Source organism: Schistocerca piceifrons, chromosome X, assembly GCF_021461385.2.
Source record: "Schistocerca piceifrons isolate TAMUIC-IGC-003096 chromosome X, iqSchPice1.1, whole genome shotgun sequence".
In the NCBI taxonomy this organism is placed as follows: Eukaryota; Metazoa; Arthropoda; class Insecta; order Orthoptera; family Acrididae; genus Schistocerca; species Schistocerca piceifrons.
Window position 1 is genome coordinate 397,110,091 of NC_060149.1, and position 27,090 is coordinate 397,137,180.

The 27,090-nt window shown below is 37.6% G+C and overlaps 1 protein-coding gene across 1 annotated transcript in view; it reads right to left on the reverse strand.

Annotated features, from left to right (window-relative positions):
* The window catches only part of LOC124723147 (hemicentin-1-like), a 754,903-nt gene that overhangs the window by 564,551 nt on the left and 163,262 nt on the right, over positions 1–27,090 (reverse strand). The window contains exons 5-7 of the mRNA XM_047248337.1: positions 24,774–25,194; positions 13,063–13,244; positions 10,182–10,254 (exon numbers count right to left, since the gene is read on the reverse strand). Of these exons, the coding sequence (XP_047104293.1) occupies positions 10,182–10,254; positions 13,063–13,244; positions 24,774–25,194 (676 nt within the window). The remainder of the gene's footprint in view (positions 1–10,181; positions 10,255–13,062; positions 13,245–24,773; positions 25,195–27,090) is intronic.

The following is a 27,090-nucleotide window of genomic DNA, read 5'->3' on the forward strand; positions in this document are numbered from 1 at the left end:
TCTGCCTGAATCTGAAAAGAAGTGTCTTTCCCAACCAAAAAAATAAAAATATTGGGTCACCTAGTAAACAGAAACTGAGTCCAAGCCAATACAGAAAAATTAGAGCTATTGTGGAAGTATTAATCTTTGACACATTTGTGGTATGAGACTCATCCTCAGAATGTGATCCTACAACAGATGCTTTATAAAGGATTTCAATTGCAAGGCTCAGTCACAACAAGAACTGCTGTAGAGAGACACCAAACTTTTTTGAAGCCAGGAGCAAGAAAACTCTTTCTGTGTTCTTACGAATGTGCTGATATCTTCACCAGTCCAAGCACTTTCTGATGTGAATACTGAAATGATGCTAGGTTTTAAAGGATAGGTGCAGTTCTAGTGCAAATCCAAGAAGGCATGTCATTGCTCATGCTTCCAGAGTACTCTTCAAGTTTGAGAAGAATTACTATTTCACTAAGAATGATCCAATTCCATGGGCCTCAATCGCCTGGTGGAAGTCTTTCAATTCAATGCCAGTTCAGTAGCTTGTGTGTCCCTAACATACCCAAGCAACCCTTCTGAGGATAGGGACTTTCTGTTTAATGTCTCGTTCTCTTTAACAGTAATACAACCTACCCCAGTGGTTATTTTTCCAGTCTCCCTTCTAACAACATTCCATATTGATTTGATTTTATTGCCAGAGTTGTTAATTTCTTCTCTAACATACATGTTTCTTGATTTTCTTACAACTTTTCTCAGTATGTTACAATAATTTTTATAGGGTAAAACTACTTCTGGATCTTTACTAGTTCTTGCTGTCTCATACAGTTTTCTTTTTCTTTCTGAAGACACTTTAATACCTGTAGTAATCCAAGGTTTCTTTGAAAAGTCTGTGATATTACACTTCATAATTTTCTTTGGTAAACAATGTTGAAAGAGGGATATAAATTTATCAAGAAATATGCTGCAATTATCATTAGCATTTGGCTCATTATATACATCTCCCCAATTAACATTTCTTAAGCTTTCTCTGAAGAGCTTTTTAGATACCGGGTTGAGCGACCTCACACTTTTACTTAATGGTTTCTGAACTGTACACCATGTTAGGTATTGTAAGTTGATCAGTTGTGCATCATGGTTTGACAATCCATTTACCACAGGGAAAGCACATGTTTGTATTACATCCTCTTTCTGTACAAATACATTATCTATTAGTGTGCTACTGTCCTGAGCTATACATATAGGGAAATTGATCACTGATTCTAAGTTATATGTTGTTAATAACACTTCTAGCTCACTTTTCCTATCAGAATTACTTAGAAAGTTTACATTGAAATCACCACAGATTAATAACTTCTTCTTTTTGTCTGACAGATAGCATAATAGGGAGTCAAACTTTTTTATGAACAGCTCCCAGTCTCCTAATGGGGGACCTGTACACTGTTGCTAATATCAGTACTACATTATCTAGCTGAAGTTCACATGCACAAACCTCAAAGTGCTGATCAACATAAAATTTGCTTACTTCTACAGTTTTGCATTTATACCCTTGTTTTATGAAAATGGCAACTCCTCCTTTATCCATCCTAGATCTACAAGTCTAAGATGCTAAATTATACCCACTTATACTAACACTATCCATGCCCACAGTTACATGGTGTTAAGACAGACAGAGTATATCAATCTCATTCTTATTTTTGAGATCATCTAAACACACTAATAGCTCATCTACTTAATTTTTTATTCCCCTGATATTTTGATGAAGTATGTTGATATTGCCCTTAGCTTTACCCCTATCAACTGTACGTGAAGTTTCTTTTATTCTATTTATCATGATTGTCATCTGTCTGGACTTTGGATTTAACCTAAAAAACCTGTCTGCCTGGACCCATTAACCACAGGGATCACCCCTTCTGTGACTGTGGGCCCCGTTACAATTTCTGCTAATAGAGAAGCTAACTTACTTTTCCCCATCCTATTTAGGTGCAGGTCATGTGTAGTGAATCCCCACCTACCAATAGCATTTACTGGAACAACACTTATGTGAGATTTTGCTGCTGTCTGGAGCATCCTGTTCAGCTCAGTGTTAACATGCCTTACAGCAGTGTTTACCAAGGGCTGATCATGGTGCTGAAAGACCTCCACAAACCCCACATTTGTGTTCTCAGTTTCTGCTCCTATTTTATCCAGGTCACTCATAATACTGTATCTTGGATTCATAGCCAGGCTGTTTCTTGCTCGCCCAACTATAATTGCCTGATCTTCCTTCTCAAAGTCACTGCATAGCTGACCTAAGTTTTCTGTCACCTGGCTAGGGCTAGCACTTGGTTTCACAAAACTTGTGACCTGTTACCCTGCACCTAATTTCTCCTGAAGCTGCTGGCCCACACCCCTCCCATGACTGCTGCCTATAAGCAGAATTCTTCTTTTCCTATTCTGGTTTGATCCCGACCTGTCTTTTTTTCTTTAAGCTAACATTCTGCTTCAACCTACTTTCAGCTACATCTGGATGAGACCCTTCCTTCACTTCAGATAGCAAGCCAAACTTATATACTAATTGAATTTCTGGGGATTTTTCAACTGTTTCCCTTTTTTGGCCATTGCTTGCTACCTTTTCCCAGTTACCAGTCTCTTTTCCCTCCCTTAACCTACGTAATTCCAAGTTCGTGTTTTCTAATTCAGCCCTAAGGGCACAAATTTTTGCCTCCTGCTCTGCAATTTATCTGTTCTTTCAACATTCTATATCTCTTCCTTGTGTTAATGCCTGTATCTTGTTGTTATTGCATATCCTCCAGCTTTCTTCTTCCCTTATTTGGCCATAAATTTTACATGGCACTTTTCACTCAAAGGTGATTAAGGCATTTTCATCATCATCTGTCAGCGTCTGTATCTCTAACCCATATATGACAACTGGGAGAACTAGGGAGTTATGTAATAGGAGTTCTTTTGTCCTTGTAACAAGGTTTTTTGAAGATTTGTAAATTCGTAAAATAAGCTCTGTTCAGGAGGACACTCCTTTGAAATGCTTCCCATTTTTATTTAGATCTTTAGGTGTTCTTCTGGCCTCAGAGTGTGGCATTAATATATATTTTATTTTCATTTACTATTATGCTGATTTCTAATACTTCTATTCCTATTGCCAGGTATGTTCCTTTAATTGTGTTGATATTTCTTCCAGCTATTGTGAAGTCATCAGCATATGCACATATCTATCTTCATAAAAATAGTCCATGTTTTATCGACCTTATTTATTATGCTGTGCAGGGCTGCATTGAATAAGGCAGTGGAGAGACTGTCACATTGCTTCACTCCTTTCACATAATTTGGTAAATATTTTTACTTTAGCTCTTGTCTTTATCATTATCATTTGATAAGATTCATTAGTTTAACACATATACCAATTTCAGAGTTCTTGCCCATTTATGCTGCCAAAGACTTGTTTGAAATCAATGAATAGGAAGTGCAGATATATATCATGTTCACAGAATTTTGTCCTGTGTGTCTGATCACAAGTATTTTATCAGCTGCAGTTCATCTGATCAAAAGCCACACTGATATTCCCCAAGTATGCCTTCTGCAAACTTTTGTTTTTGTTTAGTATACTTGTGAAGATCTTATAGGTCAGCTTAGTAATGTTATATGTCTGTACTTTTCATATGCTGTTCTATCTTCTTTCTTATAAATGGGGATAATTACTCCAGTTTTCCAGTTATCTGGCATAGTTTCAATTTCCCATATGTCTGACACTATAGTGTCCTTTATTACAGCACCTCCACCAATTATTATTTATGCAGAGATTATACCATCTTCAACGGGAGCGCAATTGTTTTTCATCTTGTGGGCAACCACAAGAACATGTTGCAGCACTGGCTGTTTCATATCATTGCCTGCCTTTAGTTCCCCTATTTCTTTCTATGGCACTGTCTGTTCCTTTTCTATGCTTTTATTTACTGTGTCTTTGAAGTATTCTGCCCATCTGCCCACTATCTGTTCTTCCTCCCTTATTATTTTCCCATCTTTACTTGACCATGGCTTTATTTTTAGCTTTACTACTCTTTATTTTGCCTATAGCATGATAGAACTTCCTTATTTCACTCTATTTCCTCAGCTCCATTAGTTCTTTGAATTTCTTTAGTTCTTCAAATTTCTTCTTAGTCCACTCTCTTTTCTTTCTCTTGCACAATCTGTTAGCTCTTCTCCTTAAGTCTCTATATTATGCCACATTACTTCTGGTTTCTCTTTATAGCAATCTCATTCTTGCCCTATTCTTTTCCTCTATTGCTAACCTGAATTCTTCATGAAACCATTCCAGGGTTCTTCTGTTTCTTCTCATGCCTGCTATTTCTTTTGCAGCATAATGGCTTATTCAATACTCCTCCATCTTTTGCCTACTCCTGCCCATGGCTCTTCAGTACTCAATTTCCCACTTGGCATTAGTTGGTTGAATTGAATTGAATTGAATTGAATTTTATTTGATCCTGTAAGATTACATCGTGTACAGTAAATGTACACGTAATATAGGACATGTCAAAGTATTAAAATTCTTTATCAATTATTTTTCTACACCTTTAGCTTACATTTTTACATCACTGATAATGAGTAACAATATATACAAATTTAATGGCATAAGTATTCCATCAAAAATTTTAGGTTTTTCTAAATTCCAATTCATCCTCTTTTAAGTTCTATTGCAATTCCCTAACAACAGTTTCTCTCTCAATGTTCATTTTACCACATAGTGATCTGAGTCACAATTTGGTCCTCTACAGCTTTGTAGGTCTACAACTGAGCTGGATTGGTGGGCATTCATTAAAATATAGTCAATCTGGTTGACTATTCCGTTGACTGCCAACTGCCATGCACTCAGTGAATCCTTCTGTGTGGGAAGCAGTTGCTCTAAATTATCATATTATTCCTCACTGCGAACTGTCACAGCAAGATCTCCATCCTCATTGTTTTCTTCATGCACTGTTGTCCAGAGACTTGGTGTTGATGCTCACTCCTCTGAATTTTTGCATTCAAATCTCATAAATAACATCCAGTCATACCTACATACTGCAAAACATACTTTTCCCAGATCTTCATAGAGCTGTTCTTTTATTATATTTGCCTTTTCCTCTGTTGGCACATGTGCACTTACAACTGGTACGTTCCTAAATTTTCCTTCTATTCTAAATCTGCACATTCTTTCATGAGTGGTTTCAAATTCTAATAAGCTTTCTCTAGCTTTCCTGGTTATTATAAGCCATGTTTCAAATTGGCCAGTTTCCTGTAATCCTACAACATCATGCTGAAATATTAAGATTTCATTGGCTATGTCTTTAATTTTTCCAGGCTGAAGCACCATTCTCACATTCCATATTACTACTGTCAAATCCTTCCTCCATTTCCTTTGCCAGGATCATGATATGTATTTCCCATCCAGTATTTGAGGCTTCTGTTTAGTTTTAAAAATACCCTTTCTTTTACTGAATTTAGTTAGTATGGGGTTATCAGCCCCAAGCCCAAACCCAGCCTGGAGGACAGGACTTGTATCAGGTTCACTCCTTTAGGGAACCTGGCTTCATCACGCATCTAGAGCACTGCCTGCACTACATTATGGGACACACATTTTTTGGTTCCTATGTCAAGATAATTCCAGCTTAGGTGACCCTACCAGCAGCTATGCAACCATCAGCACAGTCCTTGACTTTGTCAGGGCACGTGAACCTTTCCATCTGGCACTGAAAGTGCCTTCGATAAGGTGGTGTCCCCTGAGAAGGTCAATCAATATTGAACAAACTAAATAGCTGTAGCCTATCAACTGTAGATCATAAAAATGGGAGGATGACATTTCAGGGTGTACACATGGACAAGGAAAAAAAATTCCCAGATTTTTTTCCTGATATCCCAGTTAATAGGACACTTTTTACAAGGTGAAAATATACTTTTTTTGTGTCAAGTGACAGTATACTTTCCCTCAGAACTGGGATACTTCTCAGTCCTTTGAATGGTAATTGTTTTATAGACTAGTGCAGAACATCCAGGCACCTTAGAAAAAAGACCTTTGATGTGCTGTAACATGTACATTGCATTTTCATATTAAAAAAGTATAAATACAAAAATAACAGCACCTTAGCTTCTGAAGCACTGAAATTGAGATAGCAATGTGTTCTTTCAGCCAATGACAGCTCACATCACATGATCTCACCAGCCAATGACAGCTGATATTTGGAGGATAGGACATATGATGTAGTCAGCCCACAGCAACATCACTGTTAAGCTGTGCAAATGCAAAAATAGGAAAAGGTAATGGTTTAAATTAATATACATAGAGTCTAGCTGCAAGAAAAGCTAAGCTTCAAATATAGCAGAGATCTCTTTATGCATGTGTTATCATTTAAGATATATAAAACACAAATGGGCAGTAAAATTTTAAATAAGGACATAAATGTCAGGTCTTTTTGGTCCAAAATTTTTCTAAGTGAATGCTCCTCAAACCATTAATCTTTGAATGAGAGTAGAACACTCCACGATTTAAGAAATACATCACACATTCTAACATCTAACATAATTCAACCTAGTGTAAAAGGAAATTTATTTTGAAAGTAATGCTCCTCATACCTCCATTCGCAATATTTCCCTGCAACCTGTTAGAAATGTAAACAGTTGTGAAGCCACACTTATCGAAAGCAGTTTGCTTTTATGAAGTATTGCATAGTCTTTGTCTTAAACCATTTGACACATGTTGCTGTCAGTAGACGTTTGTGTATGCATTGTGTTTTATTGTTGTAAATGGAGCATTTTCTTTGCAACTTAAGTTTTATTTTGGCATTTTTCTCTCATTTATGTTTTATTGTTGAATATTATTCTGCAGTAGTGAGCTAAATTAAAATTCATTGTTAGATCATCAGTTCTTACCACTCAAAATTACAAAAAATAAACTGAAAACTAAAATGATGAAAAATTCCTGGAATTCTAAAAAAATTCCCATGTTTTCCCAGTTTTCTCAAAGGTTAGAAAATACCCAGGTTTTTCCTGATTGTCCCAGAGTGTATACACCCTACAATTGCCTACCACCCACACACGAGTGGCCTCATGCAACATTTTAATAACATATTGGCAAATATATTTTTGATGCATAGTGATGAACAGACACACCAGGACACGATACTGCCTATCATGAAATTCACATGCAACACAGAAGAAAAGACACTGTAAGTTGCTTGATATTTCCCTCATCCACAGCTGAGAAGCTGCTACTAAAAGGGATGTCAAAAAACAACTGAGGTGACCTTGTGACGAAGCAAGCTGGGATAATTTTAATTCCCTTCTTGTTTTGCCACCTGCCTCCTTAAATTCGTTTTTTTCACTTTTTACAATTTACCATTGACATAAATGAATATAAACTGTATTTTCATAAAAGAGAAAGGTTGGCCCTCAGATTTAAAGAATATAACACCAGATCTAATTTTGTGCTTAGTTTTATGTATGTAATTGGTTTTCTAATTTATTTTGTCTATTACTAGTTAATATCTTTCATTATAGGGCAAAATCAGTAATTGTTTCATAACTTAAATTCTATTGTTGACATAAAAACAAATGTAAATTCTGCACTAAGTATAAACATTTGGAGGAACAACTAATAGTAATTTTAAAGGATCTATTGGCTCTATTCAAAAACATGTTGGCAAAACCAGCCGTTTATTGATTCCAAAGCAGTTAACAATTTTGTCAAAAGTATTGTTTGCATAACTATATTTGTTAATTTCACGATTTAAACAAATAATTTGGCCTAAATCTCATAGTAGAAGAAACTGCTAAAAAGAACCAATTTTTCGATTTATTCAGTTAATTTAATGAGTTAAGTCCTAAATGTAATTTCTGTAAATTTAACTTCGAACAGTGTGTAGTTTCAGTGATGATATAGATAAGGGTTAGATTTTTGGTCACAAAACAGTCAGCCCATGAGTTTCTGACGAGTAACCTGTACTGGTTATAACAACAAAAATGCTTGAAATTAACTGTGGAATAACTGTCAAACAATTAGGGCGTGTGTGAAAATGATGACAGTATCTGCTCCATATGTACGTGATTATTCTTCAAGAACTGTGAACTTTGTGGTTATGTTTTTACTGCTCGTAGATGTTCAACAGCAAACTATTACAGCAGTACATAGAGTTTTGCCTGCAAACTATTAATGAGGCTAATTGAAGGTTAAATAAAAGCGCACTGGCACAATGGTACAAGGTATACCAAGACCTACCCAATGATTGCAATTGATGGAAGTAACTTCATCTGAATGTTGCTGGGATCATACGGGCATGAAAACATGAAGAACACTAGGATGTAACAGCACCACCACATGAAGGACCACTGACTAGATCTGGATTCAAGAAGTTATAGTAAACTCTGAAACAGTGGGCAACTGTTTTCATGGATGGAGTGCAATGTTGTATGTTGTGTATCATCCATCATTGTGTATGGGAAGTTGTCAGTGTCTGATGAGGTGTGTGTCTCTGGTTTGATACCTGTCTCCTATAATTACTCATCATTTAATATTTGTAATTTTTGGAAGGTCCTGTAACTCATTTATTTATGAAATATTTGAACTTGGTAAAACATGCTATGTATGCACAAACAGAAGCAGTCTCATCTGAGACAGGTCATTCAACTCAATGTCTACATTTGTGTGTGCTCAACATATGTGCTTCCAGGGAGAATTGGCTCTTGTTGAAGATCCTGTTCTTAAAACTGGTGTTTTATTCCATATTCTATATACAACTTAAGCTTTTCTGAAAGAGTGTCTTGACATACACAATTAAAGGCCTTGGACAAGTATTAATTTCACCACCAACTCTAACCACTAATGAGACTTCACTGTTTTGTCACTGTCCTGGTTCTTGTGATTTTTCTTTCAAGAGCCAACTGCCTTCAGTTCAATACCTGGAATTAGAACTGCAATATTGATTTACCTTTACTACTTCAAGCTACTGCCATACACTTAGTGTTTCTTTTGTGACCTAACCTTCTGCCTATAATGTTTTTTTTCCAATTCTCACCATCTTATTGTAAAAATAAACACATATATAATCAGGTGAAATATTTTTTGTTCTCTCCAACTAAAGTATGCAGGAAAATGTAAACAGCGTATTGAAAGTTAGATGATGAATTTGTTGCCTCCAAGGAACGTTAGGCACTAATATCTGTTGATATTTTATAGATAAAGTATTTGAGTATGAGACATCTAGAAGGGTGAATGGCCTGTTGCTATTCACAGTGTACATAAAAAGCGTAACCTACAATATCAGCAGCTGTCAAAGAGTTACATAGAATATCTTTGAATTGAATGTGCATACTCTCATGGTGATTTCACATACATATATAATGTGCCACGAAGTAGTGTCATGTACATAATCAAACGATGCAGAAGAAAAAAGTTAAAACTCTTGTGGTCAATGTTTGCTTAACTGAAATGACTTCAATGTTCATCCAATATTCATTCTTCATAATCTTAAGAATCTTGTACTTTGTTCATTATTTTTTAGTCAGGTAATATATAAGGAGGAGTGCTTCCCAAACACACACACACACACACACACACACACACACACACACACACACACACACACACACACACAAGATATGCTACTATGTATCAGTTTATCCATAATTAGAAAGTGAGTTACTCCGTAACTACAGGATAAAAATGGTGAACAAAACTGCTCTCGTTCTAAATGGTCTGTTTTACCTTATTTCACTGTCTGCGCCCTTCAAATATGCTATTTAAAATAACAATCAGTAGAATATTAATAACATGCATAAACCAAAAGTATAAAATCATTGAAAAAATTTTCAGTATGTTGATCATTGATTTCACAATGCCGATATCCACTCATTTTTCAGGTAATGTTACATCTTGAAAATGGCCTTACTGTAGATTGAAACTAAACACGCATGTTTAAACAAACAAATTACAATTATTTTGTTCTTCACAACCATTTTAGCCAACTGGATAATTTATCATGAAACCTGTGGAACTGTACCTCATGAAAAAAGTCCAATCAATGGCAAGAAAACAGGTAATCAATTGGAAAATGAAACCAACTGCCAGAGCAGACTAATATTGGAAATCTGTAGTTGAATTACAACAGTAAAAATGGTGTCTGTTGTTATAAGGGAAGAAATAATATTAAGAGAGTTTATGACACTTATGAGCTGCATACCTGGCTCTTGCCCCTCTATTGCTGTTGGTGTTATTCGCTTTATGGGGAATCCATCTTTATCGATACCATTTATCTGAAAATAAAATACACTTACAACATAAATGATTTATGTAGAGATCAAGATTCCTATATCAATAATAAAATTGTTTTGTAAAATTTTATTCTTTAATTCACTCCACACATTACAACCAATCATGAACAACTGAATCACATGCACCACCCTAGTAGTATGAGGCACCCTCTTTACCACTGAAGATGGTGGCAACACTTCATGGGATGGGCTCCTCAAGACACTAAAATCCTGCTCAACTATCACTTATAATTGATTGAGGTTGGCAGGTTTTGTGTACATATTGTGCTGCATAGCACTGGGACCAGGTAACCAGGTCATACAAGTACTCTCATACCCATGAAATTGATGAAGGTATAGGTTTTCTGCAGGGTTCTGTTGGCTAACAGATGAACAGAATCAGACAGCAGATTGTTGCATTGGTAAGAGACGATAGTGCAGACATATCCTTTGTAAACACCTCTGACACCAAAATACCTTCAGCACTTGCCTGAAAAAGGCCTTATTGGCATGCAGAAAGTAGCACATCATGTGGTGTTAGGTACATCTGATATTAATGTGTACCATTATGTATGATTAAGAATCAGCCCAGTGATCTTCCATCACAATTTAAGAATCCAACGGTGGTGTTTTGCTTATCTCTGTGCCCTGTGATACATCATGAGCAGAGGCATATGTAGTGGCTTCTGTACCCAGTATGAAACAAATGGTGCTAGATGAAATGACTGCTCATCACTTTTTGTGGCCCAGTATTGAAATGGCAAGGGATTTGTTGCACCATGCTCCCTTTACCCACTGTTACAATCCACAATTATCATCGCCCATGCATTGCTGGCCATGCCAGTGCCTAAAGCGGCAGCAGTTTTCCCAATTCAAACTATTATGACTGGCTAAAAATGTGAAGCTCCCAGAAAGGTGGAGTATGTGAAGTTATTTCAGTGATTACACAATCAAGTCAAATTTACAAAGAATTTGGCAGAATAAGCTCACTTATCAGCATGATGTTGCACCCCTCTGTCCTGGATGCACCCAGTGATTCATTTGAGTAGGTTTTCATAAACCCATTGTGGCACCAAACAGATCCTTGATATATTCAGTACTGTACCCGGGGTGGAGTAGATGTCTGAGCTGGTCTCAACACGTTCTATGAGGGATGGGTCTGGCAATCTTGCTGGCCATGGGAGTACCTCAATTTCACATAGTTCATAGACACATGTCATATGTATGGACAAGCATTATCCTCTTGAAAAATGGCACCACAATAATGTTGTATGTGAAGTTGTGCTGTCAAAGTTCCCTCAATCACTATCAGCCACGAACTGAACTCGCATCCAATGATCCTTACACCACGACACTAGGAATAACATCACTGCTGCCATACCAGCCAATAATGGTCATCTAGGCTGGTTAAGGACCATGATTCATCATTGAATACAATGTGATGACATTCATCAGCAGTCCGTGCTTTCTAGTCACAGCATCACTCAAAACACAGCCATTTGTATTGTGTTGTTAATGGAAACCTACACTGGGGTGGTAATTCTGTGGCCCGGATACTGCTAGTCTTCAACCAGTGGTGCTGCTAACACTGTCTCACTGGAGTACAATTGTATTAGCTCTAATGGAGAGTATTTTGAAGGGGATATGGTTGTTTTGTAAACAATTTGAAAATATATAGCTTTTAATATATATGATATTCCCCCCGCCCCCAGACTGGGGGGCGGGGTGGGGGTGGGGGTACCCTCTCATTAACCTTACAAGGCCTTGGTTACGACACTAAACTAATACAATCTGGTTGGCATTCTGTCTGACACAGAGCACTGCAACATTAATCATTTACATACTCACCAACAGTGTATGTGTACGAAGTTATATTGACATCCAACAACATCTTCGTTGTGTTTCACTTTTTTGATCAGACAGTGCACTTAGATGGAGATACATGAGAAATTCATATTTGTAATAAATGTGAATACAGGTGTGAACTCTGCCTCAATGTGTGAAAACTCAGAATTACCTAACAGATGTTATTTGTATCCAGATGAAGTATTTTATCAGAGACAGTTTGAAAAAGCTTTTTTCTGCAAATAAATAATGAAAATGTAATGAGTTTTCAGTTACTGGTATTTCAAAATATCTGGTGAAGATCAGTTTGAAAAGAAAATGTATGTAAGAATTCATTTGCGAAAGGAAAACCTCGCCTGGGCATTAAAGCAACAATTTATCAGTATTATTGCACTCATAAGTTATGCTCTGGTGCAATATAAACAGTGAGCAATTAAATGGTCTCCATAAGATACGTGCTGCATTTAGCAACATAGGACCAGGCAGTGGAACCTAGTATCTTACAACAAAGAAACATTTATTTGCCTGCTAGCTAAAGAACAAAAGCTGGTATAATGTGAATACTTTAAGGTGACAGTTTTAGATCGTGTGTGTTTTGAACTAGTTTTGTGTATGATAGTGGTACAGGTTGGAAGATGGTGTCCCATGTATCATGCATCCATGTTCAGTGGACAATCAAATAGGCAGATATTGTGCATTGTATCCATACTGCCATTGAAATGGGTGATTACATCTCAGTCATATGCTGTGTTGAACTGCTCCATTCATCAAGGTGACATGACACACTCTCAAGACGGAGCAGTTCCTTCAAATCCAATTACTCATGATTGTATATATTATAAGGCAATTCACACAGACAAATGTAGACATTTTAAAGCAAACAAACACACACACACACACACACACACACACACACACACACACACACACACACACACACACACACACACACACATCAGAATTTACCTCAAGATAAAATAATTCATTCGGTGGCATGAAAAACCCACGGTACAGATGTTTCTTTTTAGATACAGGCTCAAGATTGATCTCCTGTATCACATTTCCTTTCATATCAATTAACTTCAGTTGTGTTAATTTTGATATTTTCTTCTGATGTGTGGGTTTAATCAGTACTGAATTATAAGCACCTGTAAAATTTGGGATTTTTATATTAAAATGATGTTACAAATTATTGGATTAAAAATGACAGGCCACCATTAAGCTAAAGTAAAAAATACAAAATACTGCACAAGAAAAATGGTGAAGTGATTTACACAGAACTCAAAGAAAGTAGATTAACAAAAGCTGCAAATTATGAGGCAACTTTAACGCAAAAAGTAGAACAGGAACTACAAAGTTAAACATCAACAGAAAGACAGAGCTCAACATTTATCTCATCGAGACAAGGAGTACCGATGGGTCCAATAAATGGGGTCAAATACACTCATGCACTTGGAGTCATCGCATGGTGGTGTAATGTTACAACTACTTTTTATAAACATTGGAAGAATTTCACAAGTTTTTAAAAAAGGAAAATTTGTAATATTTGCATGTGAGTGTATATGTGAAACTGAGAGGCACACACTGAAGGTACTATTTGAAATAAGTGGAGATGCTCCAGAGCTGTGGCACGATCAGCACACTTGAACACATATTGAACACTGATGGTGTCTGTCACAACCACTCAACTACATTTGCTAAGTTGACTAGTGATGGAAGTAAATTCAGTCATGGGCAGACAGTTCAAATGTATACTACAAGAACAGGACAAAGTCTTTTATATTTTATTGCAATTATTTTCTAATGTCTTTATAAATATGCAGGTATGACACAGTTATTATAATGATTGTGAGCTGTACCTACAGGATGATTGAGAATTTTTATATATTTTAACATATTTTAACATTTTCACTAATGATGTACTTTTTGGCATAGGCAGTTGTTTGAAAATTGACGGACTTGTTCAGAATTAGTCACCATTAAGGAATATCTATGCATCTCTGGAGGAAATTGTTGCACAGTTTGTGTCTGTCCTGAGCACTTTCAAAACATAAGTGATCACAGATATGAAAGATGAAGAGATGAAAGATGAAGAGAAAAAACATATTCAGTGCTAAAAAAAAAAAAAACCTATCTCATTTGACAGAAAATATGTTGGATCTTATGAATAGTTACTCTCACTGAATTGCTTGTGCACACACACAGAACTAAGAGTACTACACACAAACTAATTTCTCAAGATTGGAGACAGATATAGATCTTCCCTAAGTTTAAAGAAAAATTGAGTGTGTTACATAAATATCATATACAGCAAAATAAGACCCAACATGAACTAAACATAAACTGATGAAAGTAATATTTTCTTAGTAAACTATTGAAATTTCATGTAGTGAGTTACTTATTTTTGACATATTACAATAACTATGACTGTTAACAAAGATACAGGGAGTTTACCATTAAGCTGACAACTGAGACTATAGGATGTGGAAGCATCAAATTTTTTTACTGAATGGTTTCTATAAAATGGTCGGAGAAAGATTGCAGAGTAGCCAGCAGGTATGAGACAGTTTACTCATGCAGGTACTAATGCAGCAACTTAAAAGTTAAACAGCATCCTCTGTGTGCACCATTAGGCACATATAATTGTGTCAGGCTAAAAATGAAGTCTGCGTGCAGACGACCAGCTTCATTTGTGTTCTCACACTCTCAGAGAATGACAGTGTCATTGGCAAACTAAAACTTTTTATTTCATCTTCCTGAACTTTAATTCCCTTTCCAAATTTCTCCTTTGCTTTACTTACTCCTTGCTTAACATACAGATTGAATAACATCAGGGAGAGGCTTCAACCCTGTCTCATTCCCTTCTCAATTACAGCTTCTGTTTCAAGTCCTTCAAATCTTAGAACTGCAGTCTCTTTTCTGTACAAGTTTTAGATAATCTCCCACTCCCTGTACTTTATCCTTGTCACCTTCAGAATGTCAAAGAGTTTATTCCAGAGAACATTGTCAAAATCTTTCTTCAAATTAAGAAATGCTATACATGTAGGCTTGCCTTTTTTCAGTGTACATTTGAAGATAAATCAAAGGGTCTGTAGTGTCATGTGCACATACAATTCCCTTGAGTCCAAACTTACCTTGCCCTAGGTCAGCTAACACCAGATTTTCATTCTTCTGTAAATAATTTGGGTCATTATTTTGCAACCATGACTGATAGTTCTGTAATAGTCACACCTCTCAGCACCTGCCTTCTTTGGAATTTGAGTTATTACATTTTGCAAAATATCTGAGGACATTTCATCTGCCTCATATATAGGGTGTATCAAAAAGAATCCTCTGATTTGAAAAAAAATCGTAACTATTATGTTATTTGAGATCTGTGAGTGAACAATGCACTGTTGGAAAGAGCAAACTCTCAAGTTTTACATAGCTCCCACTAGGTAGCGGCAGTGTGTGCCCACTTCAATTCTAGTAAAAATGGTGTCAGGATGACAGAAAGCGTGTTGTGTTCTATGTTTTGTGCTGTGATGGTCTGTAAGAACTGCTCAGCATGACTATCATATTAGCTCCTACAGCACAGAGCATTAGACAATGGCATGAACAATTCCAAGGAACAGGTTGTTTGTGTAGAGGCAAATTGCCAGGCTTTCCCCTGAGTGTCTGACACAGACATCAAATGCATCCACCGAAGTTTAACAAGGAATCCACAGAAATCTATTCGCCATGCAGCTCGACAGCTCAACATGCTCCCGATGAGCATCTGGCGTGTGTTGCATTGACATTTACACATGAAACCACACAAAATTCAGCTACTGCAAGCTCTTCTTGAAAGTGACAAACAAGAACATGTGGACTTCTGTAATTTTGTTCTTGGCAAGATGGAGGATGACAGTTTTCTTCCAAGTTTAGTATTTAGTGATGAGGTAACATTCGATTTAAATGGGAAGGTGAACCATCATAATGTGAGAATATGGGGTATGGAACAACCACATGAAGTTGTACAATGTGAGAGGGACTCCCAAAATTAAATGTGTTTTGTGCAGTTACATGGGAAAATGTGTATGGTCCAACTTTGTTTGCCGAGAACAATGTTACAGTAAGCACCTATCTGGAAATGCTTGAGAACTTTCTTTTCCCACAGTTGGAAATTGATTCAAATAACTTCATTGATCGACAGGATGGGGCACCACCACACTGGCATCTGAAGTGGAGGAATTTTTAAATCAAAAGATTACTGAACGATGGATTAGTCATACTGGACCAAATGATTCAGCTTTACATACTGGCCTCCAAGATCACTGGACCTGATTGTATGTGATTATTTCTTGTGGGGGTTTATAAAAGACACACTTCAATTCGAATACTGCATTGACATATGCCATGCATCTCAAGGGGGGCATATTGAACAACTACGGAAAAAAAAAAAATAGTTGTGCCAAATCAGATGATTCTTTTTGATACACTCTGTATTTTGCAAGCCAGATGGAATAGTTTTGTCTTGGCTAGCTCTCCCACAGGTGTCTATAATTCTGAGGGAATGTCATCTACTCTAGGGGACTAGTTTTGATTTATATCTGTTAGTGCTCTGGTGAATACCTCTCACAGTATCACATCCCCCATTTAATTTTCATGTACTTTCTCTTCATTTTCTACAATATTGTCTTAAAATTAATTTCCCATATATGATCCTTCTATACATTCCTTCCACCTTCCAGATTTCTCTTCTTTGCTTAGTACTGGCTTGCTATATGCGCTCTTGATATTAATAAAGCTGCTTCTCATTTCACCAAGAGCCCCTTTAATTTTCATATAGCCATATTCCATCCATCCCCTAGTCATGCATGCTTCTAAAGCCTTTCATTTCTAGCTATTACTGCTTAGCCATTTTATACTCTCTCTCAATCTCATGTTTTAGATGTCTGTTATTCCCTTTTGCCTGCTTCATTTGATGCATTTTAATGATTTCCTCTACCACCAATTAAATTCAATGCTTCAGTATACATACAGGGCTATTACAAATGATTGAAGCGATTTCATAAATTCACTGTAGCTCCATTCATTGACATATGGTCACGACACACTACAGATACGTAGAAAAACTCATAAAGTTTTGTTCGGCTGAAGCCACACTTCAGGTTTCTGCCGCCAGAGCGCTCGAGAGTGCAGTGAGACAAAATGGCGGCAGGAGCTGAGAAAGCGTACGTCATGCTTGAAATGCTCTCACATCAGGCAGTCATAACAGTGCAACGACACTTCAGGATGAAGTGCAACAAAGATCCACCAACTGCTAACTCCATTCGGCGATGGTATGCGCAGTTTAAAGCTTCTGGGTGCCTCTGTAAGGGGAAATCAACGGGTCAGCCTGCAGTGAGGGAAGAAACGGTTGAACGCGTGCGGCAAGTTTCACACGTAGCCCGCGGAAGTCGACGAATAAAGCAAGCAGGGAGCTAAACGTACCACAGCCGACGGTTTGGAAAATCTTACGGAAAAGGCTAAAGCAGAAGCCTTACCGTTTACAATTGCTACAAGCCCTGACACCCGATGACAAAGTCAAATGCTTTGAATTTTCGTTGCGGTTGCAACAGCTCATGGAAGAGGATGCATTCAGTGCGAAACTTGTTTTCAGTGATGAAGCAACATTTTTTCTTAATGGTGACGTGAACAGACACAATGTGCGAATCTGGGCGGTAGAGAATCCTCACGCATTCGTGCAGCAAATTCGCAATTCACCAAAAGTTAACGTGTTTTGTGCAATCTCACGGTTTAAAGTTTACGGCCCCTTTTTCTTCTGCGAAAAAAACGTTACAGGACACGTGTATCTGAACATGCTGGAAAATTGGCTCATGCCACAACTGGAGACCGACAGCGACGACTTCATCTTTCAACAGGATGGTGCTCCACCGCACTTCCATCATGATGTTCGGCATTTCTCAAACAGGAGATTGGAAAACCGATGGATCGGTCATGGTGGAGATCATGATCAGCAATTCATGTCATGGCCTCCACGCTCTCCCGACTTAACCCCATGCAATTTCTTTCTGTGGGGTTATGTGAAAGATTCAGTGTTTAAACCTCCTCTACCAAGAAACGTGCCAGAACTGCGAGCTCGCATCAACGATGCTTTCGAACTCATTGATGGGGACATGCTGCGCCGAGTGTGGGAGGAACTTGAGTATCGGCTTGATGTCTGCCGAATCACTAAAGGGGCACATATCGAACATTTGTGAATGCCTAAAAAAACTTTTTGAGTTTTTGTATGTGTGTGCAAAGCATTGTGAAAATATCTCAAATAATAAAGTTACTATAGAGCTGTGAAATCGCTTCAATCATTTGTAATAACCCTGTATGTAGTGATCTACTAATTTATGTCTGAAATATACTGCATGTGTAATTCAAAATCAAGTGACTCATTTTGTCCTGTATATAGAGAGCAGGAAGTGAAGGGTAGATTTTACCATCCCTGAGGACTACTTAGCAGGACAATAAAAGGGAGAGAATTGATCTTTATCATGCTGAAGGAACAATTTTAGCATGCACCTTAAATGATTCAGGGAAACCAGAGAAAACTTATAGCACAATGATGAGATAGGTATTTGAATTACAGTTTTCCTGATCCTAAGTCCATTGTGTTTCACCTGTAGTGCCACCTCACTCTGTATGTTTCTGGAAACCTCAAATTATTTACACAAAACCATGTCTAAAATGCTTGTAAGAGCAGAAAAAAACCAAATTTCATGTTTCCTGTTAACACATGCAGCTCTATGCCTAGACTCTATAACATGGCTATGAAAATCAGGAATAAATTAAATATGTGGTACATGATGAAATAAGAGGTATGGGTTGAGGATGGAGAGGTAAGGGGGGAGTGGGATGGAACACAGAATGAAGGAGAGACTACAGAGAGTATACTGAACTAGAGAGAAGGAGGAAGGGGTGGTAGGGGGGAGGAATGGAGTAGGAAGTGAAATGGGAGGTGGGGTGTAAGTGTGTGTGGGGGGGGGGGGGGGGGGGGAGAGGGAGAGGTTTCTAGCTGAAATTGAGGTCAGGTGGATTGCAGGATTCAAGGATGTATTATAAGGATTACTTTCATCAGTGCCATTTACAGAAGATACAACTGGAAATAGAATTCAAATTACACAGATTGTGAAGCAGCTATTGAAGTTGAGGATGTTTTTCTAAACACTACAGGTCATACAAGTGCCTCTCATAAGAATATAATCCATGTGAGAAGGGTCCAAGGCAGGTGTGGCATTATAATGTACCAGGATACTTATTTAGTAGATTGTGTGGGTGGTGAAAGGATTTTGGGAAGGAAGTGCCTCACATTGGGACATGATGAAAAGTAGTCCTGGTTGAGGATGTGGTTAAGCTGTTAAGCTGTTCCAGGTCGGGTGGTATTTCATATGTAAGGGAGGGGGGGGGGGGGGGGGGTGTTCCCTCCACCTGGATAGTGGGCAAGGTTGGAAACTGGGATTAAGTGTGAATATGGCATGGTAGATCTGACTGTGTGCTAAATTGAGGGGTGCAATTTAGCAGACCAAGATTCGACTATTGGACAATGTGATACACAGAAAAAAAAAATAGATCACGATGTATAATAATTCATCATGTAAACATTTATGTACCCAGAAAGAGCAAATAAGCAGCCTCCTACTTAAAGAAATGAATGGAGACTATCTAGTTCTTATATGATGAACGTAGGGGAATTATGGGAAAAGTTTAAACTGATTGTAAATCACACTCTGCAGAAGTATGTGTAGAATAAGTGGATTTTGGGTGGTAAAAAATCACATTGGTTTAACAACAAAATTAAGAAAATGTTGCAGAAGCAGATATTGTTGCACTCTCAGTTAAAAAAGAATGTGGAAATGCTGAAAGGCAAAAGTTATTAGAAATTCATGCATCTACAAAAAAGATCGTTGCACAAAGCATACAACATCTAGTGTCAAATCTTAGCAAAATGCCCTGCTGAGAACCTGAGAAAGTCCTGGTCCTATGTAAAATCACTAAGTTGGTTGAAGGTTTCTATTCAGTCACTCATTGAGCAATTTGAGCAATCTGGTGTGGCAATAGAAGACAGTGAAAGGAGCCCTTAAGTTTTAAATTTTGCATTTAAAAAGTCACTCATACAGGAGGATCATACAAACATACCATCATTTGACCATCACACAGACTCCCATGTGGAGGCAATAGAATTAGGCATCCATGGCATTGACAAGCAACTGAGAAAGTTGAAAATAAATAAGTTGCCAGGTCTGGATGGAACCTTAGTTTGGTTTTCCAGACATTACTCTTCAGCAATTGCCCCTTACCTATATCATATTTATCATGAATCTTGCACCAGTGCAAAGCCTCAAGTGACTGGAAAAAAGTTGAGGTGACTACTGTTTGTAAGAAGGAATCTGCGACTGCTTGCTGATGATGCTGTAGTGTACAGGAAAGTGTTGCCATTGAGTGACTATAGAAGGATACCAGATGATTTACACAGAATTTCTCTTTGGTGTGACAAATGGCAGCTTGCTCTAAATATAAGTTAATGTGGAGGAGTAGGAAAAACCATCCTGTAATTTTTTTCCAGTATTAGTGGTGTGTTGTTTGACACAGCATTGTTGATTAAGTTTTTAGGTGTCATTGCAAAGCAATATGAAATGGAATGAGCATGTCAGGTCAGTGGAAGGGTGGGGGGGGGGGGGGGGGGGGTAGAGGCTAAATGATAGACTTTGGTTTATTGGAATTCTAGTAAAGTGAGGCTCATCTATTAAGGAGATGGCATGCAGAACACTCGTGCAACGATTTATTGAGTACTGCTCGAGTATTTGGGACAATCACCACCAGATCAGATTTCAAAGAACAAAGACACATGATTTGCTTTATAATCCAGTGAAATTCAAAAAGATATGACCCTTAGACTTCTCCAGTGAATGATAATGATAAAATACCTTGAGCAACAATCACAGACACCCTCAAGACATCAAGATAAGTATTTAAAAAATAGGGTATTATTTCATTCTCAAAAAACTATTTTCCTTTCGCTTACAGATAATGCTTTAATATTTAGAGTGCAATGCAATGTGTGACCTAATAGTTTAATGTATACAAGAAATGTTAGTAGAAATGTTACAGAAGATAGCACCCATCTATGCAGCCTTAGTAAGACATTTTGAATACAGAGCAATGGATTGATTGTCACTGCAGATGCACTATCTGCAAGTAGATAGTTTGTATGAGAGAAAGTTTTGTTTAGGAATGAATGGCAGCTATCAAAGTGAAGGCACTGTTGTTAGTTGGTAGCTTTTATATGAACAGAGGGTTAAATGTTGTCATTTGAGAGTTGGAGCTAAATGTCCAGGTAGATGGTATACCCTGAGACAAAGGCCACCAGTTGAAACAGACTGGGGGAAATGTGTTAAGATCGAACAGGGATGACAGTATGGTGTCTACACCCTGGATTCAGAGCATGAAGATATCATCAATGAACCTGCAACATATACGTGGCTTACAATATCGGGTGACTGGGGAAGATTCCTGCAGATGGCTTAACATTTATGATAAAATTATTAATTTTGAAACCAGAAAAAAACACAGCAGGTCATTCCCCACAACTCAAACTTATAGTTCTGTACTGCTTCTCATTTATATTAATGATGAAGCACAAAACTCTCACTGCACTGTATGTTTGCAGATAACACCTCACTCTTATTCTTGGCAAAGACAGTAAGAAAATGTTGACTTCTTCACACTCAATATAACTGAAGTGTGTCCCAGTTTTAAACTGCGTGTAAATTATAAATGTACACACATAAAAAAAAAAGGTTTTGTATAACCTTGGTTCCGTGAGTTCAGGTAACTGTACAAAAAATTGGAATAGAGATCAACATAAACATCATTTTCGCTCTTCTTATTGCTCATGAAAACCACACATTGCATGTTAAACCACCATACAGCAAGACCTTCAAAGGTGGTGTTCCAGATTGCTGTACACACCGGTACCTCTGATACCCAGTAGCATGTTCTCTTGCATTGATGCATGCCTGTATTTGTCATCGCATACTATCCACAAGTTCATAAGGCACTGTTGGTCCAGATCGTCCCACTCCTCAGTGGTGATTTGGCGTATATCCCTTGGAGTCGTTGGTGGGTCACATCGCCCATAAACAGCCCTTTTCAATCTATCCCAGATATGTTCGATACAGTTCATGTCTGGAGAACATGCTGGGCACTCTAGTCAAGCGATGTCATTATCCTGAAGGAAGTCATTCACAAGATGTGAACAATGGAGGCATGAATTGTCATCCATGAAAACGAAAGCCTCACCAGTGAGCTGCCAATATGGTTGCACTGTGGGTCGGAGGATGGCATTCACGCATCATACAGCCATTATGGCACCTTCCATGACCACCAGTGGTGTACATCAGCCCCACATAATGCCACCCCAAAACAACAGGAAACCTCCACATTGCTGCTCTCGCTGGTCAGTGTGTCTAAGGTGTTCAGCCTGACCGGCTTGCCTCCAAACATGTCTCCAACAACTGTCTGGTTAAAGGCATTTGCGACACTCATTGGTGAAGAGAATGTGATGCCAATCCTGAGCAGTCCATTTGGCATGTTGTTGGGCCCATCTGTACCATGCTGCATGATGTAGTGGTTACAGAGATTGACCTTGCGATGGACGTCGGGAGTGAAGCTGCGCACCATGCTGTCTATTGCGCACAGATTGAGTCATAACACGATGTCCTGCGGCTGCACGAAAAACATTATTCAACATGGTGGTGTTGCCATCAGGATTCCTCCGAGACTTAATCTGTAGGTAGCAGTCATCTACTGCAGTAGTAGCCCTTGGGTGGCCTGAGTGAGGCATGTCATTGACACTTCCAGTTTCTCTGTGTCTCCCCCATATCTGAACAACATTGCTTTAGTTCACTCCGAAACGCCTGGACACTTCCCTTGTTGACAGCCCTTCCTGCCATAAAGTAATAATGTGGATGCAATAGAATCATGATTTTGACCATCTAGGCATGGTTGAACTACAGGCAACACAAGCCGTGTACCTCCTTCCTGGTGCAATGATTGGAAATGTTTGGCCGTCAGACTCCCTCTGTCTAATAGGCACTGCTCATGCATGGTTGTTTACATCTTTGGGCGGGTTTAGTGACATCTCTGAACAGTCAAAGGGACTGTGTCTGTGATACAATATCCACAGTCAACGTTTATCTTCAGCAATTCTGGGAACTGGGTTGATGCAAAACTTTTTTTGATGTGTGTACAATTTTAGCAGTAGATGATGATAACTGTAAATTTCTGAGAGTATGCTTGGATGAAAATATTTAATGGAGAAAGCACAGCACATCTGGCCACAAAAAAAAAATTATTCATGGTTTATATATCATTAGTAAATTGTTAAAAATGCTTCACAGTTAACTAGTCAACTATCAGATTATTTAATTTGAATTATAGTTATGGGTTTTTGTGCACTGAGTGTAGCTGATAAAAATCTTACTATAATATTGTGGTTGGTGTATTTAAGCCTGTCATGGACTTGGATAGGGTAATTTTGGATGAAACTTTTGTTAGTAAAAATATTTCACAATATACTCACTGTGTATGTATAACTTAACTATGTTTCTTTATATGTTGTGCAAGTGTATCATAGAAATGAAGCTGAGTCCATCATTAAACAACATAAGTAGTAGTTACTGCCAGCATAAAATACAAGCAAGATTCCAAAGTATGTGCATTAATACTCATGCTTAATACAAGCTTCCAAACTTTCTAACAGCAAGTGACATGAATTGGCTCTTATTAACAGTAAAATCTTCAAGAGTAATGGTCTTATCATAAGATACGAGTAGATAATCATTTAAGGTCCCTTATCACCTGCAAAATGTCCTTCAAAAATGTTGCACAATACAGTGTGTCCCACTCAAACCTCCCTGATTTCAAAGACCAAGAGGAAAAAACCACAGTAGATATGACAGTGAAAAATCCACCACATTGTAGAGCATCTCAAGGAATTTATTTATTTATCACCTATATGCCTCTACATGTGAACCATTTGTAGCACAAAGAATATCAAGTCTGTATTCAATTTCTTGCCAAGTAGTTTGTAACATTTTCTCTGTTATTGTTGAAATCGCACTAGTGATATGATGTCACAACGTAGGAATATCGTCCGCTTTGGTTGCATACATGTGGTCCTTCATGAATCCCCACATGAAGAAACTACTGTAGTGTTGCCATTTTCACTTCATGTAACCATACTGCACTCTGGTGACAATACTTGGCACTTCTGACATGAGAATATAAATTCTTTGAGATGCTCTACAATGTGGTGCATTTTTCATTGTCGTATCTACTGGGTCCTTGAAACCAGGGAGGTTTGAGTGGTACACCCTGTATATAGATGTATATGAACCACAGATAAGATGAATCATCTGATTTGCAAAAGGGTTAATTTTTTAATGCACTTGTGAAGTAGTTCAGCACTATCAGTGCTTAGTAGTATTACATATACAGAGGTTGTCAGTTGGTAATTCCATACCACAGAGAAAACCAAGAACAAAAAGTTAGCACCATATTCAAGTACATGAGAAGTGAAGTGAAGGAAAGAGTATTTCATTCTCTCTCTCAATCCTCGTAATACACAAACAACATGCTCTCCATAATTACAGAAACAATCATACCTTTGAGTGGCCTGTGAGAGGTTTCCTTGAACTTATCTGTTGCTACCCTTGAGAACCCATGTGCAAAGTTTATATCACTAACACCTTTAGAACGGACAGTATGTCCTGATTCACTACTGACTTTGACTTTCCATTCTCCTGGTTCGGGTTGCTCGACATTAATTACTTTAACATTTTTTAAATTAAGCAATGGATTTGCTTTCGGTGGACCCTTGATATCTTCACCATCAGGATTCACAAGTGCAAGTTCTGAGTTCTTGCCTGACACAGAAACTGTAAACTCTTTTACTGATTCATCTATATAAAGATTGTGTTGCTCATCCTTTGTTGCATTGGGTTTGTTAACTGACAACAGATCAACCTTCTGTTCATTGTCATCATAATTGTCCAGTCCAAAAGATTCCCTCACATAATTTAAAACCTGAAACAATGTTACACAGAATAAGTAACTCTGTCAAAAATAAAGCAACAGAAAATAGAAGCAATGCATAATAATTCACATGACACACTATAAAAGTGGAACAGTTGACTGACTGTCTGTTTACAGCTTCATGAGTAAAACTATTCTCTTTGTATATAAAGTTATATACTCCTTGAATAAGGAAGGTCCCCTTAAATATTTGTGAAGCACTGGACAGCCAGCATTTTGCCAGGTTCTCTACTTTCTTGGCAGCCAAAGTAATTGGCATTACAGAACTTACTCTATGTTCTTCCAACTATCCAGCATTCTGTAACATATTACATACAGTAAGTAGAGTCATATGCATATATTCCGAGTTATGTATGGGTAAATTAAGCCAAAGCTCACATGGCAGAAAGATCTAGTGAAAGTTTAATGTGCAAACCTTCTTTGTTTACGTGTGTGTTTCTAACATTGGATAATTTCTCTATATAAAACATTCCATGACCACAGAAATAGAGCAGTAGCACGTATGGTCCTATCTCCGATTATCAGAAGAAGTGCACCAGCTCTGGCTTATTGATCTCCCTGATGAATTTCTGCTGTTAGCAAATCAGTCCACCTTAAAAATAAAGTGTCAGAGAGCAGAAAGACAGAACAGTTTAGCATAGTATGTTTCTTAAAAGAGCTGTTATGCACTGAACAGTCAGCATGTTGCTATGATCCCCACATTTTGGCTGCCAAAAGAAACTTCTTTACTTGCCACTGCTGAATGGAGGACAAGTTAGTGGTGCATGTTTGGGATGGGAATTTAATTATTTCATTTTTTTTTTTTTAATGTATGCCTCACATTATTATTTTCCTCTTAGCAAACTGACAGCTACATCTTATCACCAATTATCTCATAAATGTGAAACAGGTTAATAACTGGAAGAGACCTATGGTTAAGCCTCTCTCAGTGCACTGCCTTCATGATCATTAGGAGTATAACACAGTTCATAGCAGATTTCGTAGAATAATTCAGCACTCTACTTCTTCACTGGTAACATACAGTATCATATAACTATCATTAAGTATTATGAAATGCATTATGTACAATTCAGTGATTCTATAAGAATCCAGGACCCAGTCAAAAGCTTTCTCTAGTTCTTGCAAAGAACTTAATTGTGTGCCACATAACTTACGCTGTATCCTCATTTTGACTGCCACTACCACTATAAATATCACAGATTTGGAAGTTTTACCTGTTATAATAAACTTCTTCATATTTTTCAAATGTGTTTGCTTTGTACCTTTATTTTTTCACTTTGCTGGTAACTTGAGAGTTATATCTGCAGATGTAGATCTGGTTGTCATTCATTTCACAAATATGAAACATGTTGATGCACACAGTTGCTGTATTCAATTTCATTGACTATGGTAATCTAAATGTTGAATCATTTCTCAGATCTTGTAATTCCCATAAAAATTTCTGCTGTACACTTTTTTTGTCACATTTTCTGATCAAAATTTTGCTATCACATTGCTACAGGTATCATGCAGCATAATGAAACGATTGTATTGTTGTGTGGTCTCTAAATCACATTGTTTGTTTCTTGCCAGTTATTGTGAATTAATGTTACAGAGGTTTGGGATATTCTTTTTGACATAATATTTGTTTCATTATATAAAATTCTGTGTAATGTATCAAGACCACTATTCTCCATTCCAGAGGCTGTCAAGCTCCACTTGTGCTTCGTGTTGCATGCATGGAATACACAAGTTTAAAGGGTCCATTTAATTTGTAAGCATGCTATCAAAATTCTGGTCATTCTGTGATAATATTAAAGTGTAGTTATGGCCATGAATTGAACAAACACTTAATTTGTGAGTTCTTGTACATGATTGTCTCATGAGAGTAAGATGAAAAGTTGTCAA